General features: G+C 35.7%; 2 protein-coding genes across 3 annotated transcripts; one reads left to right on the top strand and one right to left on the bottom strand.

Moving 5' to 3' along the window:
* Window positions 1-6,174: 6,174 nt before the first annotated feature.
* Window positions 6,175-11,764, top strand: BAG6 (BCL-2-associated athanogene 6). The gene is made up of 3 exons (XM_039019523.2): window positions 6,175-6,493; window positions 7,745-9,647; window positions 10,033-11,764. Exons 2-3 carry the CDS (start codon window positions 7,845-7,847, stop codon window positions 11,686-11,688), a joined length of 3,459 nt encoding a protein of 1,152 aa, XP_038875451.1. The 5' UTR covers window positions 6,175-6,493; window positions 7,745-7,844; the 3' UTR covers window positions 11,689-11,764.
* A 1,725-nt stretch (window positions 11,765-13,489) lies between these two features.
* LOC120092968 (glycosyl transferase family 1 protein) lies at window positions 13,490-24,130 on the bottom strand. 2 transcript variants are annotated; one of them, XM_039051236.2, is made up of 14 exons: window positions 23,261-24,130; window positions 22,924-23,010; window positions 21,672-21,781; window positions 21,501-21,551; window positions 19,665-19,836; window positions 19,025-19,342; window positions 18,747-18,950; window positions 16,582-17,067; window positions 16,262-16,471; window positions 15,294-15,482; window positions 14,817-14,980; window positions 14,568-14,720; window positions 14,375-14,453; window positions 13,490-14,248 (listed from the first exon to the last, which is right to left on the bottom strand). In XM_039051236.2, the coding sequence occupies exons 1-14, from the start codon at window positions 23,693-23,695 to the stop codon at window positions 13,793-13,795; spliced, it is 3,114 nt and encodes a 1,037-aa protein (XP_038907164.1). In that variant the 5' UTR covers window positions 23,696-24,130; the 3' UTR covers window positions 13,490-13,792. The 2 variants fall into 2 exon arrangements, with proteins under 2 accessions (XP_038907164.1, XP_038907165.1); XM_039051237.2 differs by having other exon boundaries at window positions 22,924-23,000; window positions 23,261-24,045.
* Between the last annotated feature and the right edge of the window lie 1,516 nt (window positions 24,131-25,646).

Below are 25,646 nucleotides of genomic sequence, written 5' to 3'. Positions count from 1 at the left end.
ATCCCCATATAGTTTTATTCAAAATCCTATTGTATATTTACATGTTTACAATGATTCTCTCGGCTAAATTGTTTGGGAATTACCTAGTAGGACTAGGAATACTAGATAACCTAGGGCAAGTGGGAGAAATATCGAGTATAGAGATATCGAATGATAAAAGATGTGTATGGGATGCCCTAGTTTATTGTATTTCTCAATAAAACTCAGAAACTCAATCTTATATATCGGATATATAAGTTACAACTGGAGTTTTAGTCCAAGTGGAAGTTTATTGGGTTTTATGTCCTAAAACTTGTGGTATGTAAACAATGGAACTTATTTTAGAAATTCAATAAAGGTGTTATTGAATAGATTTATTGCTTCATAGAAATCTAATAAACCTGAAAGTCCCTTGACTATTGGATGAGTACTTGAACTTTATGTGGAGACATAAAGGTGGATCAGGTTCGAGTAAATAGTCAGAATGATCTATAATATATGAATAAGGTTGGGTACCTTATTCTGGTAACATTATTGGATATGGCCTGCTCTATAGTCATTACAAGGAGTTGGATTACCTCACCATAGAATCGAGATTTGAAGGAGAGCTGCACATTTCATTTACTACAAAGGGGTTTTGTACCGCCAATCCCTTGAAGGACTCTTTCTGCAATGCCTTGGAAAAGAGAAGTCGACGAAGTCTTTGGAAGAAGCACATTCAGGCATATGCGGCGTGCATCAATCCGGACCAAAGCTACAGTTCCAGTTGAAAAGGATGGGTTACTACTGGCCAGGGATGATCCAGGATTTGATGGAATACGCAAAGAAGTTGGAAGTTTGTCAATATCATGTGAATTTCATTCACCAGCCACTCGAGCCTCTGCACCTCGACTATAGCCTTGTGGCCTTTTGAAGCATGAAGGCTTGATCTGGTTGGCCCTGTAATACCTAAGTCATCAACAGGGCATTCTTATATCCTCGCAGCCACTGATTACTTTTCAAGATGGGCTGAGGCTATCACTTTAAAGGAGGCTAAGAAAGAGAATGTGATGGACTTTATCTGCACTCACATCATCTATCGGTACGGTATCCCCCACCGAATCATGATAGATAATGAAAGACAGTTCTCCAATAGCTTAATGGACCGATTGTGTGAGAAATTAAAATTCAAGCAGTACAAGTCATCCATGTATAACTCCGCCGCGAATGGTTAGCGAAGGCATTCAACAAGACGTTGTGCAACCTGCTGAAGAAAATTTAAGTCGAAAAGAGATTGGCAAGAAATATATATATATATATATATATTATTTCCTGCAGCTTCACTTCTTCTCCAAAAGTTGTTGCAGTTTCGCCTCCTCTATAAAGACATTGGTGTTGCTAATTCTTCATCTCCAAGTTCGAGGATCAAACCACTGCTTTGATGGTTGCACCGATGTTTCTGCATCTACGAATTTGATGGTTGCATTGCTACTTCTCCATCTCCAAGTTCGAGGGTTGCATTATTGCTTCTACAACTCTAAGTTCGATGGTTGCATTAATGCCTCTCCATCTTTAAGTTCAAAGATTTTATCGATCCTCCTTCGTCTTCAAGTTTAGAGGGTTTGTTGATGCTTTTCCATCTTCAAGAGACTTCGTCAATGCTCCTCCATCTTCAAGTTCAGACGCTTTATCGGTACTCCTCCGTCTTCAACTTCAAAGGCTTCGTTGATGCTTCTCTATCTTCAAGTTCAGAAGCTTCGTCAGTGCTTCTCCATCTTCAAGTTCAGATGCTTCATCGGTACTCCTCCGTCTTCAACTTCAAAGGCTTCGTTGATGCTTCTCTATCTTCAAGTTCAGAAGCTTCGTCAGTGCTTCTCCATCTTCAAGTTCAGAAGCTTTGCCAATGCTTCTCCATCTTCAAGTTTAGAGGCTTCATCGATGCTGCATCTTTATGCTCAAGTTTGGAGGCTTTACATTTTCATCTTCATGCTTAAAGTCACGAAATCAAGTTAATGCGAAAGATTCACTAATGCTTCGTCAAACTCAAATGTAACCGATGGTGCGGAGGATTCGTCAATACTTTAAGCTCATATGCCGAAGATTCGTTGATGTTTCATCAAACTCAAGTGCAGAGGGTTCACCGATACTTCAAGCTAAAGTTCAGAGGCTCTGTCGATGCTCCTCCATCTTCAAGTTCAGAGGCTTCATCGATGCTCCATCTTCAAGTTCAGAGGTTTCGTTGATGTTTTTTCATCTTCAAGTTCGGAGGCTTCACCACTTCCTTTTCAAAGTCAGATTTGGATGCTTTGCTCCCGCTTCAAAATATTGGTGCAATTTCCTTCCTTCTCGAAATTGTTAGTGCAACTTCCTTCCTTCTCCAAATTGTTGGTGCAACTTTGTTTTCTCCCCCTCCCTCCCCTCTCCCCCCCAAAAAAAGGCCAGGTAACGTTTCGTTCCTTCTATAAAATGTTGGTGCAGCTTTACTCCCTCCCTAAAATGTTTGTATGACTTCAGCTCATATGTGAAATCAAGTTTGGTCCGCCTGGCTTCGCCTCATATGTGAGATCAAGTCTGGTCTGCTTGGTTCTGCCTCATATGTGAGATCAAGTTTTGGTCTGTCTACACCGCCGCATATGTGAGATCAAGTTCAGCCCTCTTGCCTCTACCCCAACTGCACAGTCAAATTCAGTTTGCCTTGCTTCACTTCATTTGCGCGATCAAGTCTAATCTACCAGGTTCTGCATTCGATCTGCCAAGCTTTGTCTTATCTGCAAGATCAGGTCGCGTACTAAGATCGAAGCCAATAAAGGGTGGAGATCAGAGTCGTTAAAGCACTGAGTTAGAAACCGACGGAATTCTCAAGTAAAAAATTAAGGCTAGAACCAACAGAATCCTCAGACCGCATACTAAGATCGGCCAATAAGGGGCGGAGATTAGAGCCGTTAGAGCACTGAGTTAGAAACTGACAGAATGCTCACGTCAAAGACTGAGACTAGAACTGACGGAATCCTCAGGCCGCGTACTAAGATCGAAGACAATAAGGGGCGGAGATCAGAGCCGCTAAAGCACTGAGTTAGAAACCGATAGAAGGCTCAAGTCAAAGACTGAGGTTGGGACCGACAAAATCCTCAGGCCGCGTACTAAGATTGAAGCCAATAAGGGGCGGATCAGAGCCGTTAGAGCACTGTGTTGGAAGCCGACGCAATGCTCACGTTGAAGACTGAGGCTGGAACTGACGGAATCCTCAGGTCGTGTACTAAGATCAAAGCCAATAAGGGACGGAGATCAGAGTCGTTAGAGCACTGAGTTAGAAACCGACGGAATGCTCCAGTCAAATACTGAGGCTGGAACCAACGGAATCCTCAAGCCGCGTACTAAGATCGCAACCAATAAGGGACGGAGATCAGAGCCGTTAGAGCACTAAGTTGGAAACCGATGGAATGCTCAAGTCAAAGACTGAGGCCGGGACCGATGGAATCCTCAGGCTGCGTACTAAGATCGAAGTCAATAAGGGGCGGAGATCAGAACCGTTAGAGCACTGAGTTGGAAACCGACGGAATGCTCAAGTCAAAGACTGAGGCTGGAACCAATGGAACCCTTCAGGTCACGTACTAAGATCGAAGCCAATAAGGTGCCAATGTCTTCAAGGACTTAGAGCGGAGTCTTCAAGTCACGAACTGAGATCGGACTTGCAGAAAGGATGTTGAAATCAACCCCTCAGGCCATCTGGCGTTTTGTTCATAACTGCCAAAAAAAAAAAACCACCTCTTGCAAAAAAAAAAGATGTCGGTCGGGCTTCGCAAACGACATGGCGGCTTGGCTCAACAGCTCAGGCAATAAAAAAAAGGGAAAAGGGAAAATATGGAGGGTTTCCTTTACCTCAATTGATTGGGATGAGATTAAAGAAGGCTTTGAGCCCTTAGGGATTTCACTAAATCCATAATCAGATTAGGAAATCCAAGATTTGGTTAAATCTGAATTTTATTTTGTTAAAAATTTTATTTCAAACCCCAAATTTTATCTTTGATTATTTTTCATCCCCTCCTTTTCTAAAAAAAAATTGTTGGCCATGTACCAAACCCTTTTTATTAATTAAGTTTCATCTCCAAATCAAATTAAAATGGGGATGAAACTTGAATTTTCATTTTAAATTCAAAATATTTTTTTAACTTTTCATCTCTAAATCAAATTAAATTAGGGTGAAACATGAATTTTCATTTTTAATTCCAAATTTCTGAGTTTTACCTCCAAATCAAGTTAAATTGGGGATGGAACTTGAATTTTCATTTTAAATCCAAAATTTTTTATTTTTATCCCTGAAATCAAATTAAATTGGGAACAAAGCTCAAAGTTTTTTTATGTAAATTTGGCCATATCCCAAATTTCTTTCTTAGAACCAAATTTTTAAATTTTAACCTCCAAATCAAATTAAATTAGGGATGAAACTTGAATTTTCATTTTAAATTTTAAATTTTTAAGTTTTGTCTCTAAATCAAATTAGTTTGGGATGAAATCTGAATTTTCTTTTTTAAAAAATTGAAAATTCCTACATTTTATCTCTCCAAATCAAATTAAGTCTGACATAAAGGTTAAGATTTTTCTTAACTTAAAAGTTTGGTCGTCCTCTATTACAAATTTTAATTAAACTTGTGTACTAAATTCACGGTTTAATTAAATTGGGAGCATCGAAGTCAAGACCGAACTAGTTGTATCTCGATGTCGGCTTTATCTTTTTCAACATTCATCCACCCACATCTGTACACAAATCTCGAAAAGGGGCATTTGTTAGAGGAGAAATTTTGGACCAATCACGGATCGCCACGTCATTTATTAAATTAACGATGAAATGTCGAAATCATCAAATTTGGGAGTGATATGTGTCCCAATTTGAAATTGAAGACGAATTCTGGTGATGTCACGTATTTTCGTCACGAACGTTGGATTGAGTAAAATTAATTTCGCCTAATTTGTCGTTATAATTTGGGCGTTGATCCAGTTACGCCCAAATATGGGCTTAATTTGGGCCTAAAATACAAATATAGGCCCAAATATAATTAATATAGCCCAAAGGTCAAGCCCAAGTTCAATTAATAGGGCCCAAAAGTCAGGCCCAAGTCCAATTAATTGGAGTCCAAAGATCAGGCCCAAGCCTACGAAGCCTCGGAGTGTCCTATAAATAGAGGAGCCCTTCTCATTCCAAGGGGCCAACAATTCTCCTTCAGAGAGTCCAAAGAGAATTCACTCCTAAAGCTCACCCTAGAAGAGAGAATTAGAGGATCAAGTATGACCAAGATTCGGATCAAACAATGTAAAAATTATTCAATATATTAATTATAATATTTTTAAACTTTTCGCGTTGCACAACTCATTATTTTAAAAAGTCAACAAAAATTAACTATATAACTAATTTTAAGATCAAAAGTTTTAAAAACAAAGAAAGTTTTAGTGACGGAAATATAACCATCCATAAATAGGGGGATATATATATTTTCAAAAGGTACATGATGATATTTAAATCAAAATAAAAGGTTATTTTTAAAAATAGAAGGATGAAAATATTTATAAATATAGTAAAATTTTACTATTTATATTGTGATAGATTATCTATCATGATATTGAAAAATACATACTTTATCATGGTTTATTACTATCTATCATAGATAGTAGGGGTGTCCAAATGACCCGAAAATTCGAACAATCAGAATTACCAACTCAAACTATATAAGTGTTTGGTTTGGTTATTTTTTTTTTTTTTTTTTTTGGATTAGATTGGATTGAATTTTTTCTTTTTCTTTTTTAGTTGAGTTGGGTTTAAGGTAGTTCGGGAGTTCACTTGAAAGAAAGAACTGGCGTATTAAGGATTGGATCAAAAACAATTCTTGAATGAGGTATTCAATTCCAGGGATAAATCGAAAAATAAATATTTTTTTACAAAGAAAATGAATCTTTTTATCGAATAAAGAGAATGTTTGTTTTTGTATAAAGCTTGTAATAGATGTTATAGATATTTGATATTGAAGAATTTAGTTTTATGAGATTTTAATTATTAGATATGTATGGTAGAAAAATATAAATATTTTAAATTAAGAAGAAAGAAATAATAATAACACGACATCCTAATCCAAATTTTGAGGTTGTGTTGCATGAATCATTTTATTTCTCATTTGATAAATTCGTTTTATCATTTAAAATAATCTGTAAAAATAAAACTATAATAAAATTAGCTCTCGTCATCATACACGTGGTATCTCTGTTTCGAGACATTTCCGGCGAGAAACACCAGAACAATCTCGAAGACACCTGAGAGTTTCTCCAAGCCGAACGTATAAAATGGCCCGGATTTCCAAACAATCAATCAAGGTATCGCCGTGTAATTTTGATCGACTTGTAAGCGACAAAGGAAATTTGAATCTCTGTTTTCTGGGTTGGTGGACCGTTTTTGCGCCGAGATCTAAGTCATCTGGATTGTATTGGAATCGTTTGGCTGTATTTTCCTTCCCGTTTCGTTCTTCTTCGAAAAATCGCAGCCTGAGGGGTGAGTTATATGTTCTTGCTCATATTCTCTTTCGTTTATGTAATCTGAATTGGATGTGTTCACGATTCAGTTCTTGAAATTCTATAATTTGAAATGTGGAACTTGAATTGCGCCTTTGAGTCATTTGAACGCAACATGGGATTTGAATTTTTTTTCTATTTTAAGTTTAACATCAAACTAGGAATCATAATATTGCTGCAATTAATTCTGATCCAGTTTAACCTATCCTGGAATGAGTGTTGCCATTAATTGCTTATTTACTTAAGTTTCCATTTCTTTTGCTTTCTTTTGATTGGGGTTGAGCATTTGTTCTGCTTTGTTATTTGAATTTTGGATGACTTACTAACTTACTGGTTGAATCATGAACGCTTTTCTAATGAGAAATTATCAGCCTCAAAAAGTTTCTCACTTTCATAAATTAGCACACTTTTTGGAAAATCGTTTAAATAGTTTTTCTCAGACCGAGATTTAGCAGAGAGATTTGAATAAAAAATTAACTTTTTTATCTCATCTTATATCCAAACCATCAGTTCTTTTGGACTTTCCCAATGGTATCTCGAACACCGAGATTTTATATAATTTTTCAAATCTTACTTAATCTTTCTTTAATTTTAAATACCACATGCAATCAGCCAAGATTGATTTGAACAATCCATTTGCATAATTCGTAAATCAATTTGAAATTTTAAATAATTTTGAAAACAGAAATTCGGCGTAGGATTTAAAAGACAACGTATATAAGATGGGTGAAAGACTATAAAATTTGGAAAATTTTTGAAAAGATGTAAAATTAGTACAAGATTTGTAAAAATTACATAATATTTGAAAAAATTAGGTAGAATCTCGGCGTTTATCTTCTGACCAATTTTCACAAAGAAAAGTTAAAAGAATCAATCGTTTGGATATAAGATGAAAAGTTATTTTTTATTTAATTTTCAATGGTCGATCTTGGCTAGGAAGCATCGGAAAAACTATTTCAACGAATTTTTCAAAAGTGTGCTAGTTGTGAAAGATGAAAACTTTTTAGGGCTATTTCTAACAATTTCGAGGTTGTAATTTAGACTTGAGAAGGTATTATTAATTGTAGGCTTTGAACTCATGAAACGAGTAAAAATTCTAAGACGTTAACATCGAAATGATCGTAGGGACAATTTTCTGCATCTTATAATGATGTTTGTTGCTTAGTACTTTTGTTGCCTGGACATTCACAAACTGTCTTTAAAATGTGATTTTGATGATTCTCTTTTATAGGAATAAGAAAGATCGTAAGGATTGTCTTGGCTAAACAGGCTTATCAATTTTCCTGTAAGCCTATTGCATCTTTTTGTGGACTTCAGATCAACTAGAGGAAATGATTCCCATCTACAGGTACATGGACTCACATCCATTCCAGAAAAGTCGAACACCTTTCGCATATCAGTATCCGAGCATGGAAACTATCCCATCTTACTCGATGATGGATCCAACTAAATCATGTATGCCTCCTCATGATCCTGGGCATAATTGTTGGCATTATGGCTACCCAATGTCGTCTTATTCCTGCTGTAATGGTGGCAATTTCTTCCCTGGTTGTTACAATTTTAGACCATCGCATCTTCCTCTTCCACCCCATCAGCGTATGCACTGCTATGGTGGTTATCCACCCTGCCCCGAACCGTATTATGTCCAATATGTTCCTTCCATGTATTATAATGTAGAGCAGCCCAGATATGAGTTTGACAAGAACACGATGAGGAATCACCACTGCTGTGGCTGTCCTAATAGTTTGTGTGGGCAGAACCAGAAGGATGATAAATGTGTGAAGATTGAGGAGGAGAAACCGGACAATCAAAGGAAGGGGTCTTTGGTTCCATTTCAATTAGGAAATAGTCAGTCTCCAATTGTGTGGATTCCACCTGACTATATGGGGAGCGAAAAAGAGAGGGAGCTTTATGAAACTGGAAACGTGAAGCCGGAGAAGGAACGTCATGGTTTGAATTTGACAGAGAATTTGAAATCTGTCGATCAGGCTCCGAAGTCCTCTAGTGGTTGGCCTCTGTCTGATTTGAGTCACCTTGGGTCGTTGTTGCCTGATGCAGCAGGCATGGGGGCCCAAAGTGTGCAAAATAAGCAACAGGACGACAGAAAAAAAGAGTTTCCATTTCCTGTGATCTGGATGCCTGCTTTTGGTAGAGAGGAGACTGCTAGAAAAGCTGATGTTCATAATATGGATGCTCCTGCAAGACCTAGTGATGAGCCTTCTAATGCTGGGAAGTTAGTCCCAACGAATATCCAGAAAAAAGATGATGCTCCAAGTGAAGGCCCTGAAGTTGTGAAGACTGTAAATCAGATCAATGTTCCTGAAATGAACATGAATCACAAGACTGAAGATGCCAAGAAAAATAAAGAAAGGAGATGCATCCCAGTGGAGGCTGTAAAAGACAATGAGGAAAGGGAATTGCTTAGAAATAATGTGACAGGACGGTCTTCTTCATCCTCACCAAAGAAATCAAGATTACCCCCTGTTTGTCTCAGAGTGGATCCTCTTCCAAAGAGAAAAAATGGCAATAGCAGTTCAAGAAAATCAACTGCCGTGAAGGAAAGTTCTCAATTGGATTCGAAGATCAATAATGTTACTGGAGAGGCAAATGGTGAGAAGATCATCAAGACAGTAGAGGTGAAAACCCATGAGACCCCTGATGGTAATCAAGTGGACAAGGAGGGTGTCTCTAGCACTGGAGAGTCACTAAGCTTGCCAACGCAGCCTCGATCTCAAGAGAAGTTTTTTGACAAGAACTGCGAGGAAGAAGAAGAAAGTCCTAGTAAAGAAGATAGAGAGAAAGATGAAACAATGAGCAAAGCATATCCCGAGAAGGCAGTCGATGAAGGGTTGGAGGTAAGTTCAGGGGACTTAGCTCAGGAAGAAGGGAAACACGGAAAACCTAACTTATCAGATGTTGAAGCTGCCGTGGTCATTCAGTCAGCTTACCGTGGTTATGAAGTTAGGAAGTGGGAACTTCTGAAAAAGATGAAGCAACTTGCTGAAGTTCGTCAAAAGGTCATTGAGGTTCAAAATCATGTGAAAGCTCTGGAATTGGCTCCTCAAGATGAGAAAGAAAGAATGTTTGTTGGAGAAATGATAATGCGACTGTTGTTAAAACTTGACACCATACAGGTATTTATCAACGCTCAACTTTTACTTTTTCTTTTCTCAGAAAAATGATTGCAAAACGATATTTAGAAACTCCTGCTGCAAAATGCCTTAGCTTCCTTTAATGTTTAGTAGTAACTTTTATCTTTCTAAAAAGTAGGGTAGTTATTGTTGAACTTGGATGCGAAAAGAAAATTGTTATATCTTGAAAATCTTAGTCTGAACAGGTCTGTGGTTTTAGAATTTGTAGTCTCTTCTGTTCAAGGTTGACAAAACTTGAGATTGAAGTAGATTTAAAATTTGAAATTTCCCTTTCTATCCTGTATCAATTACTTCTTGTTAAATTGAAACTAAAATGTAGATTTGAAGGCCTATCCTAAGTTATCTTCTTTACTTTTGCATTCAAAAGGGTCTGCATCCAAGTATAAGGGAGTTTCGGAAATCTTTGGCAAAAGAACTTGTAGCTCTTCAGGAAAAACTTGACTGCATGGTGATTAACAAGCCTACAGAAGTAGTACCGGAAGCCTCCATAGAAAAACCTACTGACCATTTTGATGTGGAGACCCATGATGACAAAAAGGAGCAGCAGCAGCAGAAAGATGTAGTATCGATCAGTGACATCTTTCCCAACGGGGTAAATGAAAGCAACAGTCTTATGGGAGAGTCACATGGAGCTCAACCTCTTGGCGGAGGTGATGATATCGCTGGCTCTGAAGGCATGAACTCCCCCACGGACAAAGAGCTTAGGCAGACAGGGGATGGACCTGGAGAGTTACAAGAAATAGATGATCGGAACACCACCGTGTCTGAAGCAGAGCAACTTGCAAAACCAAGAGAACATGAATCTCAAAATGAAGATCCCTTTGAATTGTCCCCTCAAAACTTCTCCAACCAGATTGACGGCGAAGAAATTATGCCTTCGTTAATGGGGGATAAAAGAGCAGACGAAGCTGAATCAGGAGCTGAGATGGAACAGAATGTGAAGGTAGTGAATGATGCAGAGAAAAATGTAGCTGAAGTTCTTCAAATGGACATGAAAGAAGAAACTTTAGATCATTGCCAATATTTTTCAGAAGATGGGCATCCTGCAGGAGATTCTTTGGAAGTTCAGGTTTTGAACCCCAATTCTGATGATCAAGTGGAAGCAATAGCAGGACAAACACCTGGAGCCCTTGATGAGATAACCATTTCAACACCTTATGAAAATGGACAAACTGGGGACTGGTCGACTGCAGATACGGAACTTCCTGAGGATGACAATCTAAATAACGCCGATGCCGACAAGCACATTGAGATGAGAAGAGAGGCATCAGACGCTGAAGAGAATGTACATGATTTAGCAGTCGACCTAGATAGTGATAGAACCCCTGCTGAGAAGCAAGGAGCACCTGATGAATCTGCAGTATTGCCAGGGGAGCAATCAAACTCTACTGAGGACCTGAACATCCAAAACGAGCTGGTAACTGATAAAGACGAACAACAGACAGCAGATGAGGTGGAGAAAGTGCTGAAAGATGTGCAACATCAGCCCATGCCATCCAGTGAGTTGGACAACCAGGCTAGCCGAGCATGTGATGAATCTGCAGAATTGCTTGAGGAACTATCAGAATCCTTCCACGACGAGAACATCCAAAACGAGACGGTAACTGAGAAAAATAAAATGGCAGAAGGCATGCTACAAGACCCATGTGTACTTGATCCTAGGCAATCCAGCAAGTTAGACAACCAGGCTAACGAGTTATATGCTCCTGGGGAAGCAACTTCTATTGAGATGGGTGAAGTGTCACTACCTGAGTCACCGAATGCACGCCGGGAGACAATGGATAAGCATGATTTGTTAAGTGACAGAGAGATGGACAAAAGACTGGTTGATGAAAATGAGAAAATGAGAGAGATGGTGGGGAAGTTGATGGAGGCTGGCAAAGAACAGATAGCCATCATATCTAAACTGAGTGGAAGAGTGAAGGACTTGGAAAAAAGGCTGGCAAGGAAGAAGAAACAAAGGCGAGGATGTGGCATGTCTATGTCAAGACATCCTATGTTGAATGGTCGCATAAAAGCTTGAAAGGCTCCACGATCTGCATTACTTCGTGATATCTCGTTTGTAAAGAGAAAAAAAAAAAAAAAAAAAAAATATCAAATTCAAGTAAATGGGAGAGATGAAGTATATGTATCTTTGTGATGAGATCCCTTATTTTGTAATATTTCATCTCGCTGTGAATCTATGTGATACAAAAATAAAATGCATCTCTCTTTTCGTTAAGAAAAGACATAACATCTTGAGAAAGTATTATATTTGTTTATATTTAAATGTTGCTAAGTTGTTGGATGATCTTTGCTGCTTCTGCTGTATTAATATTTGATACTATTGCCGCGTAGCAGAAAGCATCGGTTCATCGGTTTGGACCGAATTGTACACATCCCTACTGCGACTACCCAAGAAAAAATAGGCATAGATGATATTTGACCTGCTTTTTTAAAATAAGTTTTTTCTTTTAACTTTGTTCTAGCAGTAGTAAACATCTTATAATACTTTCTCCTCGCTCTCTTGATCTAGTTTTCTCTTCGCTTTTTATCCTTTCGTTCTCATTCTGACATCATCTTTTCCCTTACTAGGAATGGGAGATTTCATTGCCTTTGTGAACTCAATATCATTTAGACCATTTGAAATCGTCTCTATCCAATCCTTTTCAACTGGCACTGTACCAGGAAATATGTGGATCACGACCAAAGAAATGACCAAGATGTAATGAGCTAGAAAACTGATGTTCTTTACATTCCCTTCTACTTGAAGAAAATTTTACCAGTGAAGTGTGTTGCAAAAAGATACCATATCCCACAGATGTAAATTTTCGAAGCAGATCCTCCCTAATTGCTTACACCATCTTAAAAAGTTATGTATGTCATGTCAAATACAAAGAGGTGGACAAATTGTTGAATTTACCGACTTCAATGGAAATAAAGGTGAAACACAAGATGAAAAGGGATTCTACAAAGAGATCAACAAGACCCAGATGAAAGAAAGGGAAATTCAGTGCACAAAACATCACTTTATCATGTGGATTCCATTAAAATAATGAAGAATAACAAAAGAAAGAAGTTGGAAGAGAAAGCAAAAGAGGAGAAAATGAGAGACATAAAAGGTAATTAAAAAAAATGAGATTTTCAAAAATAGAAAAATAAGGAAAATTGTTTACACAAGATAGCAAAATTTTAATCTTCTTTGATAGAGACGAATAAAAATCTACCGTTAGTAATAGAAATTGATAGAAGTTTATCACCAATAGATGCTGATAGAAGTTTATCAATGTCTCAATATTTGTTTTTTATTTTTTATTTATTTATTTATTATTATTATTATTATTATTTTTTTGTTATTTCTATAAACAATTTGACATTTCCTTCTTTAAAAAAATATGAAAAGTTTTTTAAAAAAACTATATCAAATTTCGTTTGGATTCAATTTTTTCAAGTTCCGTCAAAATATTCAAAAATAACATGGTTATACTTGTGGTAAGTTTTTGTTATTCATAAATTTAATGCATTTGATGGTTTAATTATCCATTCAATCAAAAGGGCTTAGTAAAGTAACCATATGTTGAAAGTTCAAATACGATAATAGACCATGATCTTACACCACTCTTTTATCCCTATCTGAATCTCAAATGAATGAGACAAATAGAATAATCTTGACAAAAACATATCCCAGAAAAAGAAAAGGACACTGTTATCTTCAAGTATTTTCAGGATAAAAAAATATCATAATTATTCCTTCTAAAATAAAACCCAACTCCAATTACATTTTAAATCTAACAAACTTTGGGGAAAAAGAGAAATATTCAATGATATTTTATCATACATCAAGATAAAGAATCCAAATTTACCCACTTCCAAAGAGTATATATTACATTTAGGAGTGAATTGCCATAAAAATGGACTTAATAGGGAAAACAACAAAATATAATACATGTGAATGAACATACAATGGCACCAGTCAAGAAGGATGTAGTTTTTACATAATAACAATAATATTTTAACCAAAAAGAAAAAAGAAAGGAAACCCAAAGACATCCTTCCAGAAAAAAATAATGAAAAGAAAAAAAGATGTTAAAAATGAAATGAATTTAAGATTAGGCTCTACTTTTAACTACCCTCCAATTTCCATCAAGTTAATTAGTTTCCAAAATAGTTTCTGTACCATTTGTTGTGGTTGAATTTTCCATTTCTGGTGGAGGCTTTACATACTTCCCTATCACCTTTTGGTGTCTCCTGTGTCTCATTCTGTCTAGTTTAGCTTTACTCTTTTGCTTTCTGTTCTCTTTCTGCCGAAATCGTAAATTCTTCTCTCTCTCATACACGCCTTGCCAAAAGACCTCACCTGTCGATGGCCACAACCACCTTCTCGTGGGGTGATCGGCGTCTGCTTCCTCTCCCAAGTCCTCATCCATGCTCTTTATCATAGTATATGAAAACCATTTGATCCACATTTGGCCTCTCCGCATATCAAACTTGTGTTGTTCTTGCATTGCACCAGTCTCAGGGTGCACGTACACAATATGCCTTGCACTGTGATATGCCCAAACATTTACGAGGAGCTCGAGTAGCCTGGAGTAACAGTGCTTGTCCTGTAAAATGGAACAGTTCAACTCCAGCAATTTCAACAAAACAATGCAAATGCATGAAATAATGGCTCGAAAATGCTCATAGTTCTATGTTCAAATCTAAGAAACTAAAAAAAAGAGGGGAGTTACTTTGGACAAACTCAAATAGCATCGTCCGCTTGAATGGTGTTCGTCGTACATCTGTGCATCTAAGGCATCAACAAACATTCTGCAAACACCAAAAAGGAAATAAAATAAGTAAATGAACAATAGAACAATAGCGAACAAATGAATTAACTATAGCCATAATGCAGTGAAGATAGGAGATAAATCTCTTACAAACCTTGAAAACATTACAAATTCTAGAAAAGATCTAGTTGGCAGAGCCCAGCTCTGCATAGCAGACCACGTATAACCATCTGAAGGCATGGGCGGTAAAAATTCCTGATCACTTTTTATACCATACATCATCTTCAATGACTCGGAGAATGCAAACCTATAACCAAAAGTGGCATAGGATAAGAATTGATATCTGAAGCTTGTAACGAGAGTTCAAATGAATTTTGTTAGGCCATGAGTTTTCATGTCTTACTTGCAATTTCCAGCATTTATGGAATCACAAAATGACCAAAAATCAAGCTGTAGTGGATTTCTTGGATCCAAGTCCATGCGGACCCAAAAGTAGAGTGCATCTCCATGCCTTCGCGTTTGAATTGCATCTAATAATGCAGTTTCCGCAATTTTTGACAGTGATACCTGTTGAACCACACCATCGATTAGACAAAAGTGTGTGGCTTTTTTCTTTGTCGAAATATTATTCTGCAATCCAGAAAGGTCGCAAGGAATGAGGATTTTCCTTGCCTCACGCTCATGCAGAAACGATAATGGGAGGTATCTGCTGATATAGTTTTGTAATCTCTTATTGAACAGTGTAAACGTTCACTTCTTTTGTGTAAATAATCTACCAATTGTTTCAAGATTATTTTCAGTAGAAGAGAATTACAGAATGTAAAAGTGAGTTCAAGAAATAAAACTTCAAAAGAAACATGGATGGAGAAATGTCACATACATTCCTGGCAGTTGCTCTCCAAGATTGAAAACCAATCCAAGCATTCTTGTGAATGCGGTCAACCCGGTTAGCAATTGCAAAGAAGGCTCCATATTCACCAAGTACATTTCGGTAGTAAGGATTATTGAGAAGTGGAAGCCGTGAAGGTGCATCGACATCATCTATTCCAGATCGCCTGCCTTTACTAGACTGCAAGAATAACATTTAACACCTACAATAAGATGGTAAATAGAGTAGCTTGTCTAATTGACATGAACTTTTGATGCAAAAAGAAAATGATATTTTACATAAATTTCAAATGTGCATTTGATCTTTCATCAAACATATTTTCTTTGGTAAAGAAACATTCACTGAAGAGGGGGGAAAAACAGGAGAAACTAGGGGAAGATTATATAGTATCCCAACACCTTAAATCCAGCACACATACAAAGATTCTTTTTTCTTTTCACTTTTTTTTTTTTTTTAATAAGAATCAACTTTCATTTGAGTGATGAGAAGACAAAAAGTTTAGGATACAAACTCCAACACGGCGACTTCCCAATTGACATTAGTAGGAATTGGGAAATAATTACAAAATTCTTCAAGGTAAGACACTCCGTCTTGAGGCAAAATCCAAAATACTTCAAAACAACATTTAGAGATTATATAAGAAAGATTAACCGACACTTTATTCCATATAATTTTAGAATATCAAATAAAGGAAACCTGAAAAATTACCAACCTCCAATATAATTATCTAAATTAGTCAAGTATCAACAAAAAAATCTTGCAAACCATTGAAGTTAAGCAGAGTCGAGACTAATAGTTGACATCTCTGAATCTCATTGAAGTTGTAAAAAATCGTTGTAATGATTCATAATGCAGAAAAGCACATAGTTGCCGTGGGATGATAAAGAAAATATCAGTATTTTCATCATCAAATTTGCACATGGAAAACTAAGCAGGGAGAAAACTTTCATGCAACTCACCAGCCCAATTCCACGATAAAGAGAATACCGGTGCAGGAAAGGCCAAACTCCTTCACCAAAGTAAGGTTCATAAATGCATAATGGCTGTCCGGTCCTTTCAAGCTCCCCTTCGTCCCTTTCATGCAAATCATTCTTAGACCTATCAGCCTTCTTAGCACTTCGATACACATCCTCCCATGTGCTATGAGGTTGCTCAGTTCTATCTTTTATCTATCAAATTCAAGTACCAATGATAACAAGAAGAAAGAAAATAAATATTGAAGAAAAACAAAATTGTTTTAGATTATAGAGAACCAGAGATGTGCTGCTTTTAAACTTACTTCATCTTCCTCTCTTCTTCTTTTGAGATTAGACAGCACTGTATGTCTTTCCTCCTCCCATATATCATATACAAATGACTCATTAAAAGCAAAAGAACTGCCAGGCTTCCTTTTTGGAGTATGGTTCCAATTCTTTTCAAATTCATCTAAAATTGTGAAACTTTTTCCGTTCCTGTGCAAGATGGACAAATTTGATACCCCTTTAAATAACTGCCACTGCCATTTTTCTTTCAATTTGGAAGGGATTTCTGCAACTTCCTTGGCTGGCGCCGCTTCTGATGGAAGCTTAAGAACAGCATCAAGTAGTGAGGCATATCCCTCCACAGTTTCTGAAACCATCAGATTTTTCACAGTGTCTCTTCCAATTGAAGCAATACTGCGAGCCAGTGGTGATAATCTCCTATTCGAGATCACTTGCAAAATAATTTGGGAAAGTACATTGAAATTTCCCTTGGGGAACAGATAGCCATTTACCCTGTCATCAACCTAGTTGTTATTGCCAGTGCAGTCAGTAGTTTGCCCAGGATTTGCACATATGATAAATGTATTTCTTTAAACAAAAATAAGGCATCATTTATAAATATATATGTATGCACACAAGTACAAAAGGAAGATACCACACGGAAAAGACTTCAATCAACCCAAAGCACTGTCAAAATGGGAAAAAGTTTTAACTCCAATTTTTGGTAATAAAAAATTGGAAATCCTAAGCAATTTAGTGGTAGCAAAGAGAGTCATGCTAAGCCACGTTCCAAACATCCTCCAAAAGTCCTTCCTTGAAAGAACACTAATGCTACATAGTCTTTGAAATAATTCATAATTGGAAGAAGAGGTGGAAGATGAAACAAGGAATCAAAAAATATGCTCATATAAGCAAGAACACAGAATCTCGAATGAGAGAAAGTCGAGCACTTTTTTTTTAATTAAAATCAACGACTTCCATTGAGAAAAAATGAAAGGATACACAGGCATACAGAAAATGAGCATGATAGAGATAGTCTATAAACATTCAATTGTGAGAGGGTGAAAAGGCAGGAAAAATACATTTTGCCCTCTTCTCCAAGTGATAAATACATCGCATTGTTCAGACACTAAAATCCAACTTCTAAAATCAAGGATCAATATATATAAAGAATTTTTAAGATGAATTTCTTTGTTCATTATTGTCGTCACACACATAGAACGTATCCTCTGCCATATTATCTTGATTTCTGTGCATGGTAGGTGTAAAGCTTGTTTATCAACTACAGCTTAGCTTACTTGATGTTATGCATAGGATTGCGGCTGACTCGATTTCCTGGGTTACCTTACTTGATGTAAAGAATGTATATGCATAGGATTTGAACAAATGGTTAAACTTCAAAAACTGTTGTGGAATTTTCTTTCCTCTGCCTAGACTCAATAACTGTTAAGAAAGCATGTACTCCAACGATTATTAAAACCCTGAAGGATAAAACTTGCTCTTGAGATGAAACGTCAATAATGGGTAGTGGAAGAGTGATTGAGGCTGACTCTGATTCTTGGAGGTATGCCCCTTCAGATGCAACATATCAGTTCGGAATTTGGATCCTGCATACCATTTTTCTTGCAACATTCGTTTTTACTAATTTCTCCACAACCAATCAGACGAGGTTCTCCCAGTGGATTTTTACAAGGTGCTTTGGAAATTTTAAGCTCTTCCTTTAGACTTGCCTCGTGGACTATAAGTTGTGGATGGCTGGGTTTTGTGTGTGTGTGTGTGTGGATGGCTGATTTGGAAAGTATAAATATCATACATACCATTTTCCTTGATCTAAGCTCCATCTCTTAGAGATAGAAACTTTTCCTAGGGGAAGACAGAACTTTGACACTTCAAGAGACTTCTATTTTTTTTTCAGTCCTTTTAGAGTGCCTAAGATTCTCGTAATTACACCATACTTCATCTCACGATAATTTTAATTCGAGAGCTTGCATCCAATATCATTTGACTTTGGCTTTGCCACAGATTATCTAATCTTCCCTTTCTATTGTATATTGGTTCTTATTTATGAATCCTTTCTTATTTGTAAAAGAACAATGTATGAAAACAAATATGACATGTTAGAACTGTTAAGAATATGAAACAAGTATCATACCGTCTGTAACATGCTCCCAGACAGTAGGATAATAAGAAGTTAGAAACATACGTGTTTTCTAATAGTGGCAAGATCTGGGGCAACGATTGGTTTTCCCATTCCCATGGCTTTTACCAAAACCTTTGGGAAAGATTGCTCTTCCAAACAAGAACCATATATAACAAGATCAACCATACTTAGGGCATTGTCTAAATCTGCATCAACAGGAACATGCTTCACAACACTTCTTGGATAATCCAGTCTCTGAGCAATGGCCTAAGGGAAACCGGATGAGTCAATAAAAGCTAGCAAATCATTAGCGAGAGATGTAAACCAAAGAAGATATGCACCTCAACAGCCATCGTATAGTTGCTATTTGAATCCCCACTTAGAACAAATATCTTGAGATGAGAATTGGAATGTTCATCCAAAGAAAACTCGTGAAGTAGTGGCAACATGGCCTGTAAAACCATCGCATGTTCCAGCCACATGCCCCTATACAAAAATTGACTTCCAACAATGGCAATAACCAAGTCATCATTCGCATAGCCCATTTTTGCACGTAGATTATCAGCATCAGAGGTGACATCAAGTTCTGCCTCCAATGCTTCGGCAGGAAAACTTGGAATCACAAAGAAATTCCCACTATCGTATGCAGAGTAGATCATCTGTGGAAATTTTAGATAAAATAAAACCAATTAATAAAAATTGACAAATTCATTACATCACAGGTTAATAATATATGAAAAATGATTTTTTTTAGTTGAGAAACCAAGCTTGACCAGAAAATGATTTTTAAGATGTCATACATAATACAAATAACGAATCTCATACTGAAGTCATTTGGAAAATTCTTCCAATGAATGGTGCAACATTTGAAAGCATAAATACTAACTAGCTATTTTCTCTCATTGTAAATATCCAGGTCAATTAATTGGTTCATCCCTGTGTTTAATCTTAATATTGATCAGTAGTTAAGCAAACCATTACCGGCATGACATAATTGGGAAAGACAACAACAGTTGAATGATTGAATACTCTCTTCCAATCATTTAAAAGATCAAGTAACCCATCTGCTGCATAGTTTTGAGAGCGTAAGGCTAGGGTTTCTTCATGGATAGTCCAGATGAGTGGTAAGGATTTGAAAGGTTCCTGAAGATAGCTGTGACAAGCAACACCATTCATTGAAATATATAATAGAGTTCGGCATATTGCCAAATTATTAGTACAGATAAGATGGATTGATAATGGGCATATCTAGGCAATTCTCGGAATAAGAACACAAATTTAACTGCAAAGAGGTAAATAAAGAGCAATAAAATAGAAAGGAAAAATAAACTATACCATTAAAATCAAGGAAACCTTGAATAAAATTTATTTCTTAGTCCAAAAAATTAAAAAAAAAAAAAATACCTTTTTAGTCCTTTGAGTGTGACTAGAAAAGGTTCTATTTCAGTCTTTGCATTTCAAAAAGTGATGATTTAATCCTAAGTTATTGAATTTAGTTTAAGATAGTACATGCCATTAGTTCCCAGTTAGATGTGAAAACTCTTTGCAGAACTGACTTCATGAAGCTTTTTACAACTCTTTGTGGAAAGAATCTTATCCAAAGAAGATCAAAAAAATTTTGTGGAAGCTTAGTCTTGGCTTCATTGGCACAGTCCTTGGCTCTGTATTTCTCCCAATTTGTCCAGCACAGTGAAGAATCAATCAGCCATCTTTTATGTACAATGCAGCTTTGCTGATTTGTTTGGGAAACCATGCTTATCTAGCTTTAATTGGGCCATTGCCTTACCAATAGACCCTCTAACATTGATGGAATCTCTTGACTTGGCAAAGAAAAGGAAGTTTTGTGGTTTAACTTCGGAAGGTCTTATTTTGAGTATCTTGGCATGAATGGAACCAGCATCTCTCCAAAGACAAGGCTATCGATTTCAAATCTTTTTTTTCTTTTATCATTTATCCTTTACTGTCCTCTCATGGTGTAAATTTTCACCTTACTTTAATAGCTAGTCTCCAATCTCTTACTGCCCAAAAGTTTTTTGTAACTCCCACTGTTCTCTGCTCTTTTGTAATTTCATGTCATCGATGAAATGAATATTTATCTCTTTTGTAATTTAATTTAATGAATGAAATGAATATCTCTGTTTCTCATCAAAAGAATACATATATATTACTTTGGAATCCAGGGATGTAAGTTTCAAAACAACCATCATTGTAAAGGAAAGGGTACTTCTCAAGAGTAGGTAAGCTCACATTCTTACATATTTCTCAATGAAAGCTTAGTTTACAAAGTGTACAGCGTCCATTTTTTTTTTCTCCTTTTCACATTTCCAAGAGTTGTGAGGAAAAGTTCCATCTTATAAATATCAAGCTTCTTCATGTTCTGCTCTCTCTCCTTTTCAGAAATTAATTTGTGCTCAAATCCTCATAGTTTTTTCTTCAATGTGCATTTCCTACTTAGGAAAATTTGTTGGCTTAATGTTGTATGGAATTTGGGCCACAAAGGATTAGAAGAAAGGACTCCAGTTCTTGGTCATTAAGATAATTACAAAGGCATGCACAAATGAACAAGAGACTATGGCAATTTTCCCCCAATTATGAAATCAAAACTCATCTTATAGAAGAACCATCTTTACTGAATATAACTCATGGTAATTCTCAAAGCAATGGCAACAACCCCCCGGGAATTTATGAAGCAGTATATTATTTCATGATAATTGAATGACTACATTCATTCTTGGAGGGGGAATTTTTAAAAAAATAAATATTAAAAATAAAATTTAACTTTTTTTTAAAAAAAGGATAGACTATACTCATTCTTACCAGGAAAAGACATCTTTTACTCCAAGAGAGTGGATAAGTATGCCATCATAGCTGGAAAAAAAACATCATAAAAATAATTAGAAAGAGGAGCGAGACATAAACTTAATTAATAGAACGTTATGAGATAAATGTCATTAGGTTAAAATATTGAGATAAGCAGCATTAACATACTTTAGCCAATCAACCATGACCTCAGTCTCATCACAAGCTTGAATTAAAGTAACTGGGACTCCCATCTGCCTCCACACATCATTTGCTGGCCCACCTTGAAGAGAATAAACCTGTAGAGCCAACAGTTGAGACATCAAATTATATGCTGGTATGTATAATCTCCATGACAGATATCATGTAAAGTAAATATGGCAACTTTAAGCTGATGAACTTAGTTCTAGACTTCTACTTTGGCAAGTCAACAAACCAAGAAAATGAATATTCTTATTATTGGCCAAAAATGTAGTTTCAAAAATAAATCTATGAAGAGGGAATGTGTGAGAATACTAGTAAGGATATATACTGGTAAGAAATAAGAATAGTAGTAGGAGCATATGGGTAATTAGTTAGGGGTGGCTTAGTTATAATTATGGGAAGTTAGGGGCCTTAGAGGGAGTTCATATTGGTAAAAGTTTCTGTTGTGGGACTTTGGAAGAGAGGTATCCCTCTCAAAGGGTTACTAATATTGTAATTTCATCATCAATATTGCAATATAGTTATCCTTAGTGTTTTCTTGGAATTTATGTGCCTGGGTACCTAACTCAATAACATAGCAATAAAGGGGGCATCAAAGTAAAGAATGATGAACATATTGGTACACGTACACCCTTCCCACAAGTATGTTTTCAGTTCTGCTTCTGAACTACAATAATAATCAAAGTAAAGAAAAATGTTTCACTGCAAGTAACCACAATAATAATGCAACATTAGAAATGTAACGAAGAAGTATGCCCTGTTGAGGAAACATTTGTCTATAGCATTATGACTTATGAGCCAATAACAAAAGTATATTGAACTCCACATTCTGCAACAAAGCATAGCCTACAATTGTACAGCCTTTATATTTCAATGGTGCATTGTTTGATATCGTCAACCTATAGGCTATATCCGTCCATAGAATTTCAAAAGAAAAAATAAACCAACTGCGTTTCTCATTTACTTTCAAGTACAAATAGAGTAACAGAATTAGAGATAAGAAAGATCAGCAAGGCAGTAACAATTGTGCAAAATTTGTAAAGGTGTGTGAAGAACAACAGAATCAGCTTCATCAAGATATTTGAAATGGGAAAATCCAGGAATACAACATGCTTACATCTTTCCTTAAATGTCCTCACAAATCCCCCAAAAAATAAACTACATAATTGAAGTTGAGATTAAAGAAGGCAATGTGTAACAACTCTTGCATTCTGGTATCTGAAAAAAAATGAATTACCTGAAATACATATCCTATCTCCTGCAGAGCAGATGCAATGGTTACCATTAGCATTTGATATGAATCGACCAACAGATCTGAAAATACCTTTAAAAGAGAAAATGGCATTAAAAGGAATATTTATCAAACGATATCAGGCATGCATTCAGTAATATTAACCTGAAGTAGACCAGTCGTATATACTGTCAAATCTACATGACATAAAGTAAGAGAGAATAATTCACAATCCATGGAAGCATTTAGAGAGAGAACAACTAAATGAGAACGTCAATGGCAGAGAGCTCAAAGATTTCAACCAATTCGTGAATTATAGCTAAGATTGTGGTAGCAAACTTACCAGTGCAAGCTGAGGTTTCCTATACCCAAAACGATTTTTAGTCCTATTAAAAGATGAAATATCCGCTTCTCTTGCTTCTTTCTTAAATTTCCCCAAAAGCTTCGACGGCTCAAATCGAATATCCTCCCCAAAGTCCAGCATGCCCAGCTCCTTTAAGAACTTCAAATCCCCTAAACTTTTCTCCACATCTTTAAAAGGAATGTCAGACTTCTCCATGACTGATCCAGGTAAGAACATTTGAAAAAGAACCACAAAGAAAAGGAACACAGCCACAGTACAAATCCATTGCAAGTAATCAATCTTTTGGAAAAGCAAAAACCGGGAAAACCTCGATCTGGGTCTCAGCAGAAATGGGCATCTTTCCCCTCTACTAATTGATGAAGAACGAAGAAGCGGGTCTCTCTTCAATGGAAATCCATTTTCCAGTGAACCCATTTGCTTCCATCCAATTACAGTAAAGTAAAACGCCTCAACTCAACATCCCAAAATCAATCGCATCAGATAACACCAAATTCACAGCCAGGAGATGGGAATTTCAAGATTCAGAATGAACGACACAAAACGACCCAGTAATCTAATCGCCGACAATTGCTTAAATGGGCTGCAACTGAGACAGATTTAGCACAGTAGAAGCAGTAAATTGAAAGCAAATAAGTAGAGGATGCTTGTGAGTTGAGTAAAACAGAGAGAGAGCGAAATTGGTGAACTTAGCGAGCGAGGTTTGAGAGAAGAAAAGATGTTGACGTGGATATTGGCATCGTCGTGAACCGTCAAACTTCAACTCCAAATGGGTCTCCTCAAAGATCAAAGATTTTCAAAGATTTTACAGGCAAAATGGTGGGTTTTTGCCAAATAAAAATCTTTATTTGTGATTACATAAAACAAATGGGCAATTATTTGAAGTAACGTTCTGAAATTGAAAGATTCTACTGTACTACTGTTTCAACAACACTCCCTTTTTAGATCGTGTGCAACTTCTTTGAGATTAACATACGTAAAGTATGATATAATCTCTCTCATTGAAGAATTAGAATATTTTTCATTCCTGTAGTGTTCTTGAGCAAAAATCTAAGTTTTTTTTTTTTTCTAAGAAATCCATATTTTAGGAGGGCAAAACATTTAAGATACCTTCCATAAAAGTATCTTAGGATACTGATTCTCGGACATCTTAAGATATCCTTACGGAGGGTGTTTTAGATAACTCATAACAGCATAAGTTTTCTAGATTTTTAAATTGAGAGCATCTCCATTTTGCTCTTTTGCATTTCATTTTTCTCTTATGTATATATTTTTTATTATATAATAGTTCTTAATTTTTTTAGTAAGATATTCAAATTTAAATTAATATTTATTTTATAAAAAATATTAAATTATGATACATTATTTTGTTGAGAAAAAATAACATATAAAAATAATATAAATTATATTAATTTAAAAAGAAATTCAAATTGATACAGACAAATAAGTTATATAATTTCAAATTATATTCAATTAATTATAAACTAATAAATAGTTGTAATGACATTCTTGAAACATTATGTAAATTGAAGATATTCTCAAATAGAAATCCAGGTTAAATCGCAAATTTGATCTTATAGTTTGGAAAAGGTTAAAATTTAGTCATCGCATTTTATAATTAAAATTTAGTCCCTATAGCTTGATAAAATTCTTATAAATTGTCCCGCTTTATCAAATCATTTGTGACTATTTACGAGGATTTGTCAAATCATAAGGATTAAATTCTAACTTTTAAAACCATATGACTAAATTCTAATTTTCTCTAAACCACATAGACCAAATTTGTAATTTAACACTTTTTTTATAATAGGTAAAATGGAAGAGTTTAAATGTTGACCTAAAGTCGTAGGATAAATTTTATTTCAATTGAGTTATATATTCATCTTGACCTTCGTTAATTTTTAATTTTTAATTTTTAATTTATTTTTTTTTTTTAAGGTAGATGATATGTTTTTATATTTGTGTCAATTATATCCACTCGAGTTTGATAATTGATTTTGTGCCCATATAATAATTGATTGATTTTTGTGCCCATATAACTATTGTATGGATTTGATATGGTCATAAGTTTCTTATCAAAATGGTTAAACTTAAACAAAGCTTTTAATACAACTCATTAATAACACAAATTTTGAATGACCATCATCCGAACCTTTCATCATGGTATCAACTATTTTAGTTTTTTAAATAACATTTCCTTTCTAAGGATTTTAATATACTAAACTAATTGTTTATTCTCAACGAGTTGTTATTCTTTATTAATTTTTAGTATAGAAAGCAAGAACGTATGAAACTGGATCAAACTATTAAACTCGATCTAATTATATTTTATGTTATTATTCTAATCAAATTAAGTCATTTCTTTTCA

Source organism: Benincasa hispida, chromosome 12 (assembly GCF_027475165.1).
Source record: "Benincasa hispida cultivar pf3 chromosome 12, pf3_genome.v1.1, whole genome shotgun sequence".
In the NCBI taxonomy this organism is placed as follows: Eukaryota; Viridiplantae; Streptophyta; class Magnoliopsida; order Cucurbitales; family Cucurbitaceae; genus Benincasa; species Benincasa hispida.
Note: the sequence above shows the minus strand (reverse complement) of the source record. Positions and strands in the feature narration are given on the sequence as shown.

What these genes read in the sequence shown, in the direction of transcription:
- LOC120092968 (XM_039051236.2), bottom strand. Translation starts at nt 23,695, where the DNA reads ATGGGTTCACTGGAAAATGGATTTCCATTGAAGAGAGACCCGCTTCTT. An exon ending in GGAAACCTCAGCTTGCACTG is followed by an intron (nt 23,011 to 23,260) that starts GTAAGTTTGCTA and finishes TCTCTTTTAAAG; the next exon opens with GTATTTTCAGATCTGTTGGT. An exon ending in TTTATCGTGGAATTGGGCTG is followed by an intron (nt 15,483 to 16,261) that starts GTGAGTTGCATG and finishes TTATTCTTGCAG; the next exon opens with TCTAGTAAAGGCAGGCGATC.
- BAG6 (XM_039019523.2), top strand. Translation starts at nt 7,845, where the DNA reads ATGATTCCCATCTACAGGTACATGGACTCACATCCATTCCAGAAAAGT. An exon ending in TAAAACTTGACACCATACAG is followed by an intron (nt 9,648 to 10,032) that starts GTATTTATCAAC and finishes TGCATTCAAAAG; the next exon opens with GGTCTGCATCCAAGTATAAG.